General features: G+C 32.6%; 2 protein-coding genes across 2 annotated transcripts; one reads left to right on the top strand and one right to left on the bottom strand.

Annotated features, from left to right (window-relative positions):
• The first annotated feature begins 226 nt into the window (after positions 1–226).
• Positions 227–1,410, top strand: LOC114739115 (probable carboxylesterase 6). Its single transcript, XM_028927162.1, has one exon. The coding sequence runs from the start codon at positions 286–288 to the stop codon at positions 1,294–1,296; it is 1,011 nt and encodes a 336-aa protein (XP_028782995.1). The 5' UTR covers positions 227–285; the 3' UTR covers positions 1,297–1,410.
• A 1,498-nt stretch (positions 1,411–2,908) lies between these two features.
• On the bottom strand, positions 2,909–14,075 carry LOC114738808 (putative disease resistance RPP13-like protein 1). Its single transcript, XM_028926872.1, has 2 exons — positions 10,969–14,075; positions 2,909–3,063 (listed from the first exon to the last, which is right to left on the bottom strand). The coding sequence occupies exons 1-2, from the start codon at positions 13,925–13,927 to the stop codon at positions 2,909–2,911; spliced, it is 3,114 nt and encodes a 1,037-aa protein (XP_028782705.1). The 5' UTR covers positions 13,928–14,075.
• Between the last annotated feature and the right edge of the window lie 1,376 nt (positions 14,076–15,451).

The following is a 15,451-nucleotide window of genomic DNA, read 5'->3' as shown; positions in this document are numbered from 1 at the left end:
AAATAAAATAGATAGTTATGTGTGATTGTAAAAACTTAACATCACAAATAAAAAGAACTTGATATAAGTATTGTCTTCTACAAATCTTACTGTTAATTGCTATAAATTTGCCCAAAAAATTTAATTACCATTTATTGTCCTTAAAAATATTACTATTAATTAATTGCCATAAATTTAGCCTAAAAAAAATAATAACCATGATGATTATATATGAAACCCCTTCCCCGGAAGGTTCAAAGTCTGCAAATCATCACCCTGCCAGTCCCCCACACTTTCATTTCTGTCATGGAGGCTCCAAAGAAGCTCATTGACCAAGTCGGAAATTGGCTCAGGCTCTATGACGACGGCTCAGTCGACCGCTCCTGGACCGGCCCTCCTGAGTTCAAATTCCTCACTGAACCGGTTCCTTCCCACCCTGAATTCCTCGACGGAGTTTCCACCCATGACGTCGTCATCCCCAACATTTCCGGCCTTCGTGTAAGGATTTATCAACCGGAGACGAAGCCTGGTGATAAGCTTCCGATTCTCCTCCATTTTCATGGTGGTGGGTTTTGCATAACCCAACCCAACTGGTTTTTTTACAACCATTTCTACAGCCGGCTCACCCTAACTGCCCGGGTCATCTGCATATCGGTTTATCTCCGCCTCGCCCCTGAGAACCGCCTTCCGGCGGCCATTGATGATGCTTTCTCCGGCCTTCTCTGGCTTCAATCGGTGGCAAAACATGAGAAAAACCCGCCGGAATGCCTCGCTGATGATGGTGCCGACTTCAACCGTGTTTTTCTTATCGGGGACAGCACTGGCGCGAACCTAGTTCATCAGGTCGCCGTGACAGCCGGGAAGCATGACTTAACGACGCTAAGGCTCGCCGGAGGGATAGAGCTCCAACCAGGATTCGTCCGTTCAAGGCGGAGCAAGTCGGAGTTAGAGAATCCCGAGTCACCGTTCTTCACATTAGACATGGTAGACAAGTTGTTGATCTTGGGGTTGCCAGTCGGGAGCAACAAGGACCACCCGATAACGTGTCCTATGGGGGAGGCAGCGCCGTCACTGGACGACGTGGAAGTTCCGCCGCTTCTGGTGTGCGTGGCGGAGAAGGACTTGATGGTGGATACGCAGATGGAGTACTGTGAAGCAATGAAGAAGGCGAAGAAGGAGGCGGAAGTGTTTGTGAGTACTAAAGGAATGGGACATACGTTTTATCTGAACTCACTGGCGGTGGAGACGGACGCCGATACGGCGGAGCAAACTGAGTGCCTTCTCGCTAAGATCAAAGAGTTCATTAATAGCCACTGAAAACAGACAAAAGAAGTTTCATGAATCCTCGTTATCCTTCCAAGTTCCAATGATGGATTATTTTGTACGAGATATGGTGTAACGATAAAATAAGAATAAAAATATGAAAGGGCTGTTTTTTATTTTCTCTTCTTTTATTTTTGCCAACTATTTTCTCTTCCTTTACGACTTCATACATTTCACTCCAAAAATTGGTATTGGAGTTAGACGCAATCGACTTCAGTTTTAGTGTTCATTAGATAATGAACACTGGAATCTTTCAATGGTTTGGATTTTTTTTTCCCCTTCATATTTTGTTGGAAAAATTATTTTAAGACGTAAAGAGTCTAAAATAAAGATATCATCGTAATTATTTTTTTCCAAAATATAATTTCTTTCACTTAAAAATAATTAATTGATCAGAGATTAACTATGAGCACCAACTCATCCCTATGATAAACACTCAAATTGTCTGGCGAAAAAAATAAACACCAAAACTGATTCCGACATCCTAACATTAATTAAAAATTTTCTCATTATAAGATTTAAATTTGTGTGATAATTCATGTGCCAAGTCTCATCACTTAAATGAGGGCATGCTTAAAAAGTTATTAGCGTGATAATTTATGATTTTTTTAAATACAGTGAATAATAATCAGTTTTTTTTTTCCAATACAGTCAAGCTAAGCAATGGCTCACACAATAGTGACAATAATAATCAGTGTTAGATATAAAGTCAACGTAAAATATAGGAAATGTTCATTTTAAAAGCGACACTGTGCATTTCAGATAAATTTGTTAGCTTAATATAAGATAGCTTGAAATTGACAGCTAAATTTTGAAAAGGCAAGTTGGAACTTTTTTGGGGGCGGGGGTGGGGGGAAGTAATGTGCTAATTTTCAATTTCCCATCCATCTTGGACTATTTGGTACCAACTACCGAGGAAATGGGGAGTGATACTCGTAAATATTCTGTGAAATCTTTTTAAAAAAACCTCACATGTTATCAACTCCCCATCATTGAAATTGATTTTTTTTTTAAAAAAGGAAATTCACTGTTAAATTTCATCTATGTATGTCATTATATGATTCCCCCCCCCCCTTCAAGTCTTGTGAAGACTAGGGTTTTTGAGAGTAAATTTAAAAATTTGGGGTCTTATTTATATGCAATTGATTTAATTATATGTTCTTTTTTTTTTTGTAGAGTAGCTTAAACCCATTCATTACCCCTTTGATAACATGAAATGGTATAGGTTGTGAGATGGTCACCCACCTTAAAAATTACAAAGCTAGGCACTTTTAATTAATTTATACTTAAAAAAAAATTAGTAATTAAAAAAATAGTTTTCATGTCAATAGACTTATAGCATAATAGCATTAAAAATCCATTATAAACTTGAGGTTATAGGATTGATCCCACTTTTAACTTTAAGCCGTTAGTGCTTATCTCTTTAATTTAAAACTAAAAGTTGTGTTTAATTCCAAAAAAAAAAATCTAAAGTTATGAAAACAATTCAAATATTAGTATATATTCTAAAATAAGAATATAACTATTCTTATGATTATTTGAGATCCAAAGCATAGAGACGAGTAGTACAGTTATTATCATTGCTGAAGCAATAAGGTGAAGATGATCAAATTAAATGAGGAGGTCCCTCACAACAGACACAGAAACCACCCTTGCACCTGCTGACTGAACCGGGCACATCACATGTCTTGGGACAGAACTTGACGCAGTCTTCATTCTTCCCACATGACTGCCCCTGTGCTCTTATTTTTGGCACCGTTCCTACATATCCATACACACAATATGTGAATAGAAATAGATAAGTCCTAATTATTTTTTTTTTAGTGAAACTAATTATTAAATTTTTATTTTTTATAAGTAATTTTTTTGGACACAGGAATCAATAATCTATATATTTATTATATGGATTAAGGTGCAAATTTGTTTCGGAAGTTTTTGCTAGGCACTGAGAGTTTTTTTTTTCTGTGCAAATTTGCCCGAGAAGTTAAAAATCGTAACAATATTGTCCCATACTATTAAAAAACTATCATTAACTATTAAAATAGTGGCATTGAAAGTTAATATTTTTAATAGTAGGAGGCATTATTGCTACGATGCTAAACTTTTAAGGTAAATTTACACCCAAAAAAACTTCTGAGTGCCTAGTACTTTTAAGTGAAAATTTTCAAGACAAATTTATGCCTTAACCCTGTATGTATATAATACAAAAATTCTTAACCAATTAAGATTCATAAATAGTGCGACTCATTTATTAATATTAAGATTCAATTTTTTTTTCATTTTTCATCCATTAGAAAGAACTCACACAACCATCATACTCTATGATCTCACATTAAAAAAAAAAAAAAGACTTAAAAGAAGTACTTAGTGTCATCGTGTCAGAAGACCCGACAATTCAAAAGTATACTTAAAAGATTTATTTTCAGTCTTAACTTGCATATAAATTTTTTTGCACAACGTTTATTGCATACATATTGGCGCTTTCGTTTTGTTATTGTAAGAAATATTATGAATTCCCGTAATCTTTGAGATCAATCCCCTACATATATATAAATATATAATTAAACCTAAAATTTTTAAAAATTTACACTGTTAATAATTTATGAACTACTAAAATTTTTCAAGGGGGGGGGGGAGAGTTACCTGATGCAATGATAAACAAAACTATTAAGCAAACCAACTTGTGTGAAACTTTTGCCATGTCTTTGATCTTTTTTCTTTGGCTATCAGCACCAGAAAATATTGCTTTTGTTATATGTAGGAAGGAGAATGGCTTCGAATATATATGAGAAACCAAGATGAATCAAATGGAAATAATATATTTTATGCAATGAATATTTAATTATTCATGCAAGAAATAAACATTATAGTTATGGTTTTACAAATTTGAATATATAATTCTTTAAATGATTGATTTCCAAAATAAATTAAATGGATTCATATTTTGATGAATAGTATCTGATAAATTTAATTAAATACTACCTAATTATTATGGCAATGGATCTAATGTCTAACAACTTTTAGGATATGATTGGTTGTCACATGCGTGTCTTCAAAATTAGAGCCGGTAATTTGGGTTAGCAGGTGCTGAAAATTTTAGGAGCTTAGAAAAGCTAAACTTATAATCATGTCTTTTCTTTGGTTTTTTTTTTTTCCCGCTACAACTAGCCATGCCTTTTCTGTTAGCCCAAATGGGGTTAAAGAAAGGTCAAAGCCCATTTAGGTCTGGATTAGCCCAAATACCTGTAAAGGATAATCAATTTTCATATAAAGGATAATCAATTTCCATTGTTTTGGCCAACAAGAGTTGGTCTATGCATCATTTATTTCTATCTCCTCCTCCACTTCATTCGTTTCGAACCACAAATCAGAGACTTCATTCAATTCTCTTTCCAAATTTAATTCTTTCGCTACACTAATAGAATGCGGGGGTTTTGGCGAAGGCACCAGCTGTTCATCAATTTTTTGGTGTTCGCCTTTACATGAGTTCTTGTTGTTTTAAAAGCGACAATTTGTGCATTTCTTTTGCATATTTTGTGAATTTTTTAGATAAATTTGTTAGCTTAATAAAAGACATCTTGAAATTGACGGCTAAATTTTGAAAAGGCAAGTTGGAATTTTTTTGGGAAAGGAAAGAAAAAAACAAGTACTAATTTTCAATTTCCCATCCACGTTGGACTATTTGGTACCAGCTACTGAGGAAAAGGTGAGGAATGATTCTCGTAAATATTTCGTGAAATCTTTTTAAAAAAACCTCACAAATGGTCAAATCACCATCATTGAAATTGATTTAAAAAAGCAAATTCACTGTTAAATTTTGGATGGGCGCGTGTGAATTTTTTTCATGTACTCCTTCCGCCTCTTATTATAAGATTCAATTTTTTGAATATGTTTGTTTTCTTATAAGATTTTTTTGATTTTGTCTGAATATTTAATGTGTTATTACCTATTTTACTCCTAGTGTAATGTATTTAAGACATATTCTTTTTTCATTTATTTCACTACTATTCTCTCACATCTATCCATTTATATATAGGGGTATATTTGGGAGAAAAATTGTATTTGTTACAAATTAATTACTTTTAACTGTTTTTTAAACCGTATAATTTAGTTAAAAAGATCTTATAATAAGAGATATAGTAATATGTCATTGTATGATTGTTTTTTGTTCCTCCAACCTTGTGAAGACTAAGGTTTCTGAGCGTAATTTTATAAATTTGGGGTCTTATTTATATATAATTGATTTAATGACATGATTCTTTTTTTTCCCCCCTTTTTAGGGTCGCTTAAATCCATTCAGTACCCCAATGATAACATAAAAGGCTAAATTATACATTTAGTCATTTAATTTTATGTAATGTTTTATTTTGGTCTTTTAATTTTAAAAAGTATATTTTTAATCCTTTAATTCGAAAATTATTAGTCTCAAATAATGATTCTTGTAACAATCATGGGTGTTTTAAATATTAAACTTAATATGTTAGTATTTAGTAATATTTTATTAGCATTCAAGAGCTCAATGTTATCATTTTTTGTTAACAGTTTTAAAGTTATAGGCTTAAAAATTTACTTTTTAAAGTTAATAGACTAAAATAAAACTTTGTGTAAAGTTAAAAGATTAAAAGTATACTTTAACCTAAAATAAAATGGTATAGGTTGTGAGATACTCACTCACTTTAAAAATAATTAGTAATTAAAAGATAGTTTTCATGCCAATGGACTTGTGATTTTATAGCATAAAAACTCCATTATAAACTAGAGATCCCACTTATAACCTTAAACCCTTAGTACTTATCTTTTTAATTCAAAAATATAATGCATGGCTGAATATATTATTCCAAAATAAGAATAGAACTATTCTTATTGATTATTTGAGATCCAAAGCATAGATAAGAGTAGTACAATTATTATCATTATTGAAGCATTGAGGTGAAGATGATCAAATTAAAGGAGGAGGTCCCTCACAGCAAACACAGAAACCACTCTTACTCCTACTGACTGAACCTGGAACATCACAAATTCTAGGACAAAACTTGACGCAGTCTTCATTCTTCGCACATGGCTGCCCCTGTGCTCTTATTTTTGGCACCATTCCTACATATCCATGCACACAATATGGGAATAGAAATAGATAAGTCCTAATTATTAAATTTTATTTTTTATAAATAATTTTTTGGAAGCAAGAATCAATAATCTATATATTTACTATATGGGTTAAGATGAAAATTGCTTTAAAAGTTTTCACTTAAAATCGTAACAATATTGTCCCAATACTGTTAAAAAAAATTATCATTGACTGTTAAAATAATGATATTGACCGTTAAAATTTTAATAATAAAAGACATTATTGCCACGATTCTAAACTTTCAAGATAAATTTGCACACGAAAAAACTTTCAAGTATCCAGCGCTCTTGAGTGAAAATTTTCGAAACAAATTTGCATCTCAACCCTATACATATAATACAAAAATTCTTAACCAATTATATTGTTCACAATTCATAAATAGTGCGACTCATTTATTAATATTATGATTTGATTTTTTATTTTATTTTTCATCCATTAGAAAGAACTCACACAACTATCATACTCTATGATCTCACATTTAAAAAAAAGAGACTTAAAAGAAGTACTTAGTGTCATTGCGTTCCAACTGCTCAAAAGTATACTTTTTTTTTTTGAGGAAAATGCTCAAAAGTATACTTAAAAGATTTATTTTCAGTCTAAACTTGTATATAAATTTTTTTGCCCAATGTTTATTGCACACATATTGGCCCTTTTGTTTTGTCATTGCAAGAAATATTATGAATTCCCCTAATCTTTGAGATCAATCCCCCACAAAAAATATATATATAATCTAAAATTTTTAAAAGCTTACACTGTTAAAATAAAACCATCAAGCAAACCAAATCGTGTGAAACTTTTGCCATGTCTTTGATCTTCTTCTTCTTTTTTTTTTGGCTATCAGCACCAGAAAATATTGTTTTTGTTATATGTACGAAGGAGAATGGCTTCGAATATATATGCGAAACCAAAATGAATTACATGGAAATAATATATTTCATACAATGAATATTTAATTATTCATGCAAGAAATAAACATTGTAGTTATGGTTTTACAAATTTTGAATATATAACTCTTTAAATGGTTGATTTCCAAAATAAATTAAATAGATTCATATTTTGATGAGTAGTATCTGATAAATTTAACTAAATACCTAACAACTTTTAGGACATGCTCGGTTGTCGAGCGTGCGTCCTCAAAATTAGAGCTAGTAATTTAGGTTAGCAACGAAAATTTTAGCACTAAGCTTAGAAAAGCTAAACTTATAATCATGCCTTTTTCTCTTTCTTTTTTTTTTTTTTGCCCTTTTGTTGCTAGAAATAACGATGCCTCTTCAGTTAGCCTCTTAAAAAAAGGCCAAAGCCCATTTAGGTTTGGATTAGCCCAAATACACGTGCCTATTGATTTACATGTTAACTGATTATTAAACTTAATATGAGTTAAAAAATAATTATTATATAATAAATATAAGGAGAATCAATTTCATTGTTTTGTTTTATATGTCTACTACTTTCAATATTGTTGTAAAAAATTTTCTTATTTATCCATTTTTATATATTTGCTTGATCCAAAATTTTTCCTTCCTTTTTTTCTTTTTCCATAGTGTTCATGGAGAAGAAAACTACTGTAATCAGGAGCGATGGAAAATAATTGTATTATGGTACGAATTTCATTAGTTAATAAACTGTATTATATATAGTTATCTCATTTTTTTTAAATATATCTGAGGTGTGTATTGGTGACTTATATTTAAGAAAGTGTGCATACGCGCATATATGTCTTGCGCGCGTGTATATAATTTATTTCAGATTTGAAAAACTTATTCCATTAAGGGATAGATAGTTTTTCATTTTCGCCCTTTGAAAAATTTTAATTGGAGAAAAACTTTTTCTTTTTGCCATCAGGAGGAAAAAAAATGGTTAATATAATGCAACACATCATAAGTTTAATTATTTAGCATATTTTATCAACTATTATATGCACGGAACATAACAAAATTACGTACCCTGAAAATTTTAATAGGGAAATTAGATTTTGAATTCCTTCTACATATGTCCCCTTGTATGATTTTTTGAAGTCTTTTGGATAGTGATTGTTCTTCAAAATTTTGAGAGTAATTTTAAAAATTTGGGGTCCTATTTATATATAATTAATTTAATTATATGATCTTTTTTTTGTAGGGTCGCTTAAATCCATCCATTACCTAATTGACAATATGAAATGAAATGGTATAGATTGTGAGATACTCACCCACTTTAAAATTACAAGCGGCTTTAACTTAATCTATACTTAAAAATAATTGAGTAATTAAAAAATAGCTTTTATATCAATGGCCTTGAAGTCTAATGATATAAAAACTCCACCATAAGCTGGGGGTTGTAAAAATACTAATACAAAATGTCAGTTTGACTACTAGATTTTGCTTCTGTTATTAAAGAAACAGAAGTAATAAGAATCTATGGCTTTTGTTGCATTAAGAACAGAAGCCATAAATAAGATTATCATTCTATCACCACCGTTATATATACAACAAGTGCCATACATAAATATATCAACTATATATACGTATGTAAATTAACTCTTAAAAATTTTAAATAAGATGTAAATAAATTGCCACTTAAACTAATAAAATTTTTTAAAACATGTTAATTTTGAAATAGAACAATAAATTATGCACATTAAAAAATTAAACACTAATGGTGCCCGGTTTGTTGTGGACCAGAAGCCATGGGTGAATGAAAATTATTAAAAAATAAAATTGTTATCAAACCTATTTGTATTGTAACAGGTGTCATAAGTTTTCCGAAAAAGAAAAAAGGGTTTTTTGGGGCCTGAGAATAAGAAAAAAGTGTAAACAACTGAGAGTTTAAAAAACCAAAGATGGCGTCTGTCTTTTTGGGCCTGACACCATAAGTTCTTTTAAATTTTTATATGTTTTCGCGGCTGATCCTCTCAATCAGCCGACGCTATAAAGTGCTTTTCTATAAAGTGTTCTTCTTTCCCTCCACAATGCTTCATTTAGTATTTCTGCTAGCGCCTTAATTTTGGACTTCATTTTCCTCCATAATTTATAACCTTAGGCCGCTAATACTTTCATCTTTAATTCAAAATAAAAATTTATAAAAGCAATTCAAATATATAATGGATAAATGTGCATCGTAATTTCATTTTCAATGTGTATTCAATATCCCATTCTTTTATATAGTGATAGTTTTGTATTTTCTCATATTATTATCGAAATAAGTGCCATCAGTCTTGACGGTCAAAATATTTTCTTAAGAATAATTTGATATCCAATATCAATGACTAATTCAAATTTTAAGCATAATATTTTCACATGTCTTATATGCATTATAACTTACAAGCTAAGCTTATAATTAACCATCATGTCAGGTCAATTTTTCATTTTGGACTAACATAAGAAAGTGTAAAGAGCCATATTCAAACATGAGATAAAAATAACTTGCATAATTTGTTCCCAATAAGATATAAATATTCTTATTCATATCTATTTGAGATCCAGAACACAAAAGTAGTACAAATATGGATCAAGCAAGAGAGAATTAATTATTTAAATTAATTAAAGTGATGTGGAGAAGAAGAAAAAGAAGGAGCAGGAGGTTTCTGACAACAAACACAACACTTTCTGAAACCACATGATGCGTTGCAGTGTCCACGGTTCCTGTAGTTACTGGCATCTGCTCCAACCTGTCCTCTTAGTTTTTTAGCACAAATCCTACCAACCTACACACGCACATCCAATAAAAAGTGTGTTAAAATATAAATTAGTTTTCAGTTTCTGGTGTTAATTTAGTTTGGATTAATTTTATTGGTGAGAAGAAATTTTTATAAATAAAAAGTATCAGTATACAGTGTTGATACTATGATAATTAGGTCATTCTCACCAATAAAAAATTTTTATAGGAGACTTTTTCCTAAATTTCTCTTTCAAAATTAATCATATTATTATTGAGCTATGTATATTTTTAAGGCCCCATGCAATGCTTTAAGCAATCATTTGGGGCATTCCACTTCTTAATTATGAATTAACCTTTAATGTACAGAGCAAATATAGCTGGAAAGAATCTCTTCTAAATCAAGCACATACAGGGCAATATGAGACATACAACATGAATATGAATGTATATGGTGTGTGTGTGTGTGTGTTAACATGCCATGAAGGAAATTATTTGTATGTAACTTAAGCTCAACATCTGTTATGAATAAGTATAGAGGAAGTACCTTTTAGATAGTCTTGACTCCACATGTGTACATCAGGGATATGAGCAATTTTAGGCCAATCTGGTCTTTTATCCTTTTCACACCTCCTCTCAAGCCACTCACATCACAAACGATAAGGATGGAGGTAAAGCATCTGCTTCTGGCATGCCTTCAAAACTCATGCGAGGGCAATGATAAAATGATAAGGAAGTGAGAGAATGGAGGTGCACAAGACTCCTATGGTTTATTCTTCTCAAATTGGTACAATGCAAGAATGAAAGAGATTGGAGATTGGGCGGCAACAATCTCTCTTCTTCAGGAAACAACTCCACGACGTCATCACTAATATTAAGTTGTTTCAAAGACAACAACTCATGCAAACCTGAATCCCTACCACACGCAATAAGCTTGGAACACCCTTTGATTGTAAGACTTTGTAGGCTGGAAAGCATACCTCCTTGGGGAAGAGATTCTATTGCTGGACAATGCCGTAAAGACAGGTCATAGAGAGGTGGAAGCACGTCTGAGATGCTCCATGTGGGCATGTCTTTTACTGATATCTTCTCACATTTATCTAAAGACAGCTTCTTCATGGAAGAGGACTTGGGAAGTGTTGCCTCCAAATTCTCACATCTCGAAATGTCTAGTGTTTTTAGACAAGGAAGGTGTTGAGGCAGAGACTTTGTCAGTCTAGGACAATTATATATACAAAGTTCTTCAAGGCGTGGGAAACTTTGACCTTCGTAGCATATATCCCATTCTTCCCATTCGTCCATGCTAGAAAACTCTAAATATGAGAGGGAAGGAAATGGTTGAGCAATTAAGGAGCCATTCCCATAGAACTCTTTACCTATGATCACCTTTATTCCATCAAATCCATTAATCGTGAGTTTCTGAAGGGAAGGTAGTTGCCCAAGTGGTGGTAATAATCTGACACAGTTCCCGTCACTTAACAGAGATAAAGACACTAACTTAGGCAAAAAATGTTCAACACCAAGCCACTTTGGAAATTTGGTACCTCTGTATCCCTTAATGGTGAGTTTTTTCACACTCTGATTTGGCTCAACTGCTTCCAATACGTGTTCCTGGAGCTGTGCCTCTTCACGACTACAACTGTGTCCCCGATATAACAACATCAATTTATCCAATTTCTTTTCTTTCAAATTGGCCTCCCTCATATCTGTAGGATCACTTACATGCTCCATATTTGAGATGGTTAGTGAGCCTGTTAAGTGGCTCAAGGTACCTAACTCTTTTATATTTGGTCCTCCTTTCTTTGCCGCCACAAACATATTCATTGTTCGGAGCTTATTTAACTTTCCCATACAGCTTGGCATCTTCTTTATGGCACAGCCTTCTAAGTCAAGATGACGCAAGTTGATGAGTTTGTACAAATTTGATGGCAACTCAGTCAAGTAATCACAACTTCTTAATTTCAATGTTTGTAAATTAATTAACAAGCACATTGAATTTGGCAATTTCCCAATTGAACTGTAGGAAATATCCAAGTAATGCAGGTGCTTTAAATTGCCAATGCCATCTGTCAAGCTTCTCAAATTTCGACATCCCTTCAAAGATAATTGTCGTATGTACTTGAGACGACAAAGCCTAGACATTATATCGTCGCCAATGCTAAGAGTGTCAAATTGGATGAAACTACGTAATTGGTGGCATTTTAAAAGTTTCTCAAAAATGTCAACATTATCACTTTTGTATCTTATATATGAAAGGTAGCGAGTCTTGGTTGACATATCTTCTGCTTGAGCAGCATCGAGCAACACAAAAAACTCTCCTGCCACAGATTTTGCTAGATCATTCAGAAGATCATGCATGATGAAATAATTGCCACCTCTTTTCGATGGCTCAAAAAAAGACCTAGACTCCAAATCTTTGAAGATTTCATCAGCAGCTTCTTCAAGGCTCGTACTTCCCTGAGTTAGATATATTAAACCATCTGCCATCCACAATTGGATTAGGACATTCTTGTCTATGTCATAATCTTTGGGAAAGATGGAGCAATAGGCAAAGCAACGTTTCAAATTTGAGGGTAGATAATGGTAGCTTAATCTTAAAGATGGAATAATATTGCAATGATCTTCTGACAATGCCCAAAGCTCACTTTTCAAAATCTTATTCCAGTGTTGAAAAGAGAGTTCTATACGCAACAAACTTCCCAGTGCTTTTATTGCTAAAGGCAATCCTCCACATTTCTTTATGATTTCTTTACCAATCCGTACAAGATCTGGATCAACAGCATCGGTTTGGTTGTTAAATGCATGTTTCACAAATAAATTCCAACAATCTCCATCTTGTAATGGCTTCAAAGGATATGTAGAAGTAAGATACATAACTTTTGCTGCCATTTTATTACGGGTTGTGACAAGAATCTTACTCTGTGGTGCGACTTGTCTAAAAGGAGCTGTGAAAACATTCCAAATTTGACAATTCTCATTCCAGACATCATCAAGAATGAGAAAGAATTTCTTACCCATCAATGTCTCTTCTAGTTTAGACTGATTTACGTGAAAATCTTGTTTAGTTGGACAATCAAGTGACTCAAGAATTGCTTTTGTGAGGTGATCAACATCAAATTCTTCAGAAACACACACCCACGCTTTATGTTGAAAATGATCCTTCATCCTTGGATCTTCATAAACAAGTCGTGCAAGGGTTGTCTTACCCATCCCGCCCATACCAGTGACGGCAATCACATCCACAGGCAATTGATTCCTACATCCCATGTTCTGTGACAGTAAAATCTCTACAACCCTCTCTTTATCAGCATCTCTACCATATATATCGGATTCATCTATCAAATGTGTTGAAGGCAATCTTCTGTATACTCTCCTGTTGATCACTCCCGATCGATCACTAGCAGATGGCCCTTCTCTTAATCCCAATATCTCATTTTGCTTCATAAGATTCTTTAGGCTGTTAAGCAGTTCTTTTAACTCTGACTCTATCTTTTTGTCAAAATGATTTCGACTAGCAAGAGTAGTACAGAAGCCTCGTACCTTGCAGATACCAGTAGAACTTTGCGATTCAGCATCCAACTTCTGTTGTGATGCCTCAGTAGCAATGTCGTCCAGCAAGTCTTGAGCCTTAAAGACTTCATCTTTGAGCTCGCCAAGCCACTTCTTCACATGATGGTCTCTGTATTGCCTTTCCTCTGCATCTTCAACAATTTTGCCCACAGAATTAAGGGTGATATCCAACTCTTTGAGCAAGTTATCATTGAGCTTTCTGCGACGAAAGTATTCAACAAAGTCATGAGAAGCCAATCTCTGAAATGCCACCTGAAGGAAAGACGAGAGAAACGCTCCAGCCACCAACTCTGCCATGTTAAATCTAATAGAAAGTATTTAGCAGCAAGAAAGGAAGAAAGCTGGACAAAGAGGAACGAGAAAGCAAGAGTTGTTAATGCTTCACTAGTGTGCGAGGCATAGATAGGCGAAAGTCTTTCTTTGATTGTTGAGAACTTTGGATGGTTCTGAGAAACTACTCTGAAATAATAAAATACAAGGCTTGAATTTGAGGGATGCATGTGAACTTGCTTGTCCAGGGAGACTTTTGAAAATTCAACTTTGCCATCTGCCAGTCTTCCAACGGCCATTCTTGTTTTTGTCCTTGCCTACCTCTAATGATTCTCCCTTTCTTTCTTGTCCTTTGAAAAACGATACCAACCACAAGCGAGGATAGGGAATTTTGATTCTTATTTTATCCCAAGCGATTGTAATAATTAATGGGGGGAAAGCCTTTAGCCACTTCATTGCGATTTGCAAAATATCCAAGATGATAGCAAAAAATAATATATTACATGAAAAGCATTCAGAAAAATAATAACATCAAACAATTAGTTTTTAATTGATCGTTTTGCACTTTTCCCCTCTCAGCACAGCTTGTTTTTAATCCTACTTATTCATCATCATACTAGAACTATAATGATGGCAAATAATAAATATTATGTCAACATAAATTTTAAATTATTGTCACACTTTTCTTGTAGGAAAAAATCATATATTTTTCTATCAGCTCAGCCATGTTGAAGCTAATTCAGATCTTCTCCTCTACACTCCTTTTCTCTTTATCACAGTTTGGACCAATATTCCAATAGTTCATATTTAATCTTTTATAAAAATAAATATTATTATAATTTTATTTAAGAAATACATAAAAAAATTTAAACTATTAAAATCTGATCCAAATAGTTCACAATTGTGGTGAAAAAATAAGGGAAAAATCTACTTTATGATAACATATAATTATGAATTGTTCAGGTGAAATTTTAACAATTCAAATTTATTTATCTATTTTTATCTATAATTATAATGATATTTATTTTTATAAAATGTTAAATGTGGATCATTAATGTTTTAATCCAATGACGGTGAAAGGAAAAAGAGATTAGAGGAGAGTCTGGGAGCAGTAAATAGGTGAGAATCCTGGTTGTTGGGAACTTTGGATGCTTTTAGGAAATTAACCTTGAATTATAAAATACAACCTCCGGTTCTCGATATTTCTCCTGTTCTTGATATAAGATTGAGAAAATTAAAAAAAAAAGAGGCTAAATTAGTTATTTGTAGTAAATAGATATATTTTTTTAAATTACCCTTAGTAATTATATGTGTTTGAATTACTAATTGATAGTAACTTCTTAACATATACTACTATTATAAGAATTATTTAAAAATAAAATTTATAAATATAAGAGATAAAATAAATTAATATTTCATATTTAGTATCAAATTAAACTATTTCTTATATATTAACAAGTAAAGGTATTATAAGACAAGACTTGAATTCGAGGGATGGATATGAATTTGCTTTTCCAGAGAGAGACTTTCCCATCTGCCAGTGTGATTCCA

Source organism: Neltuma alba, unplaced genomic scaffold (genome assembly GCF_004799145.2).
Source record: "Neltuma alba isolate B1F8T4 unplaced genomic scaffold, ASM479914v2 tig00002811_pilon, whole genome shotgun sequence".
Lineage (NCBI taxonomy): Eukaryota > Viridiplantae > Streptophyta > Magnoliopsida > Fabales > Fabaceae > Neltuma > Neltuma alba.
The sequence above is the reverse complement of the archived record's forward strand: the minus strand, read 5'-3'. Positions and strand labels throughout refer to the sequence as shown.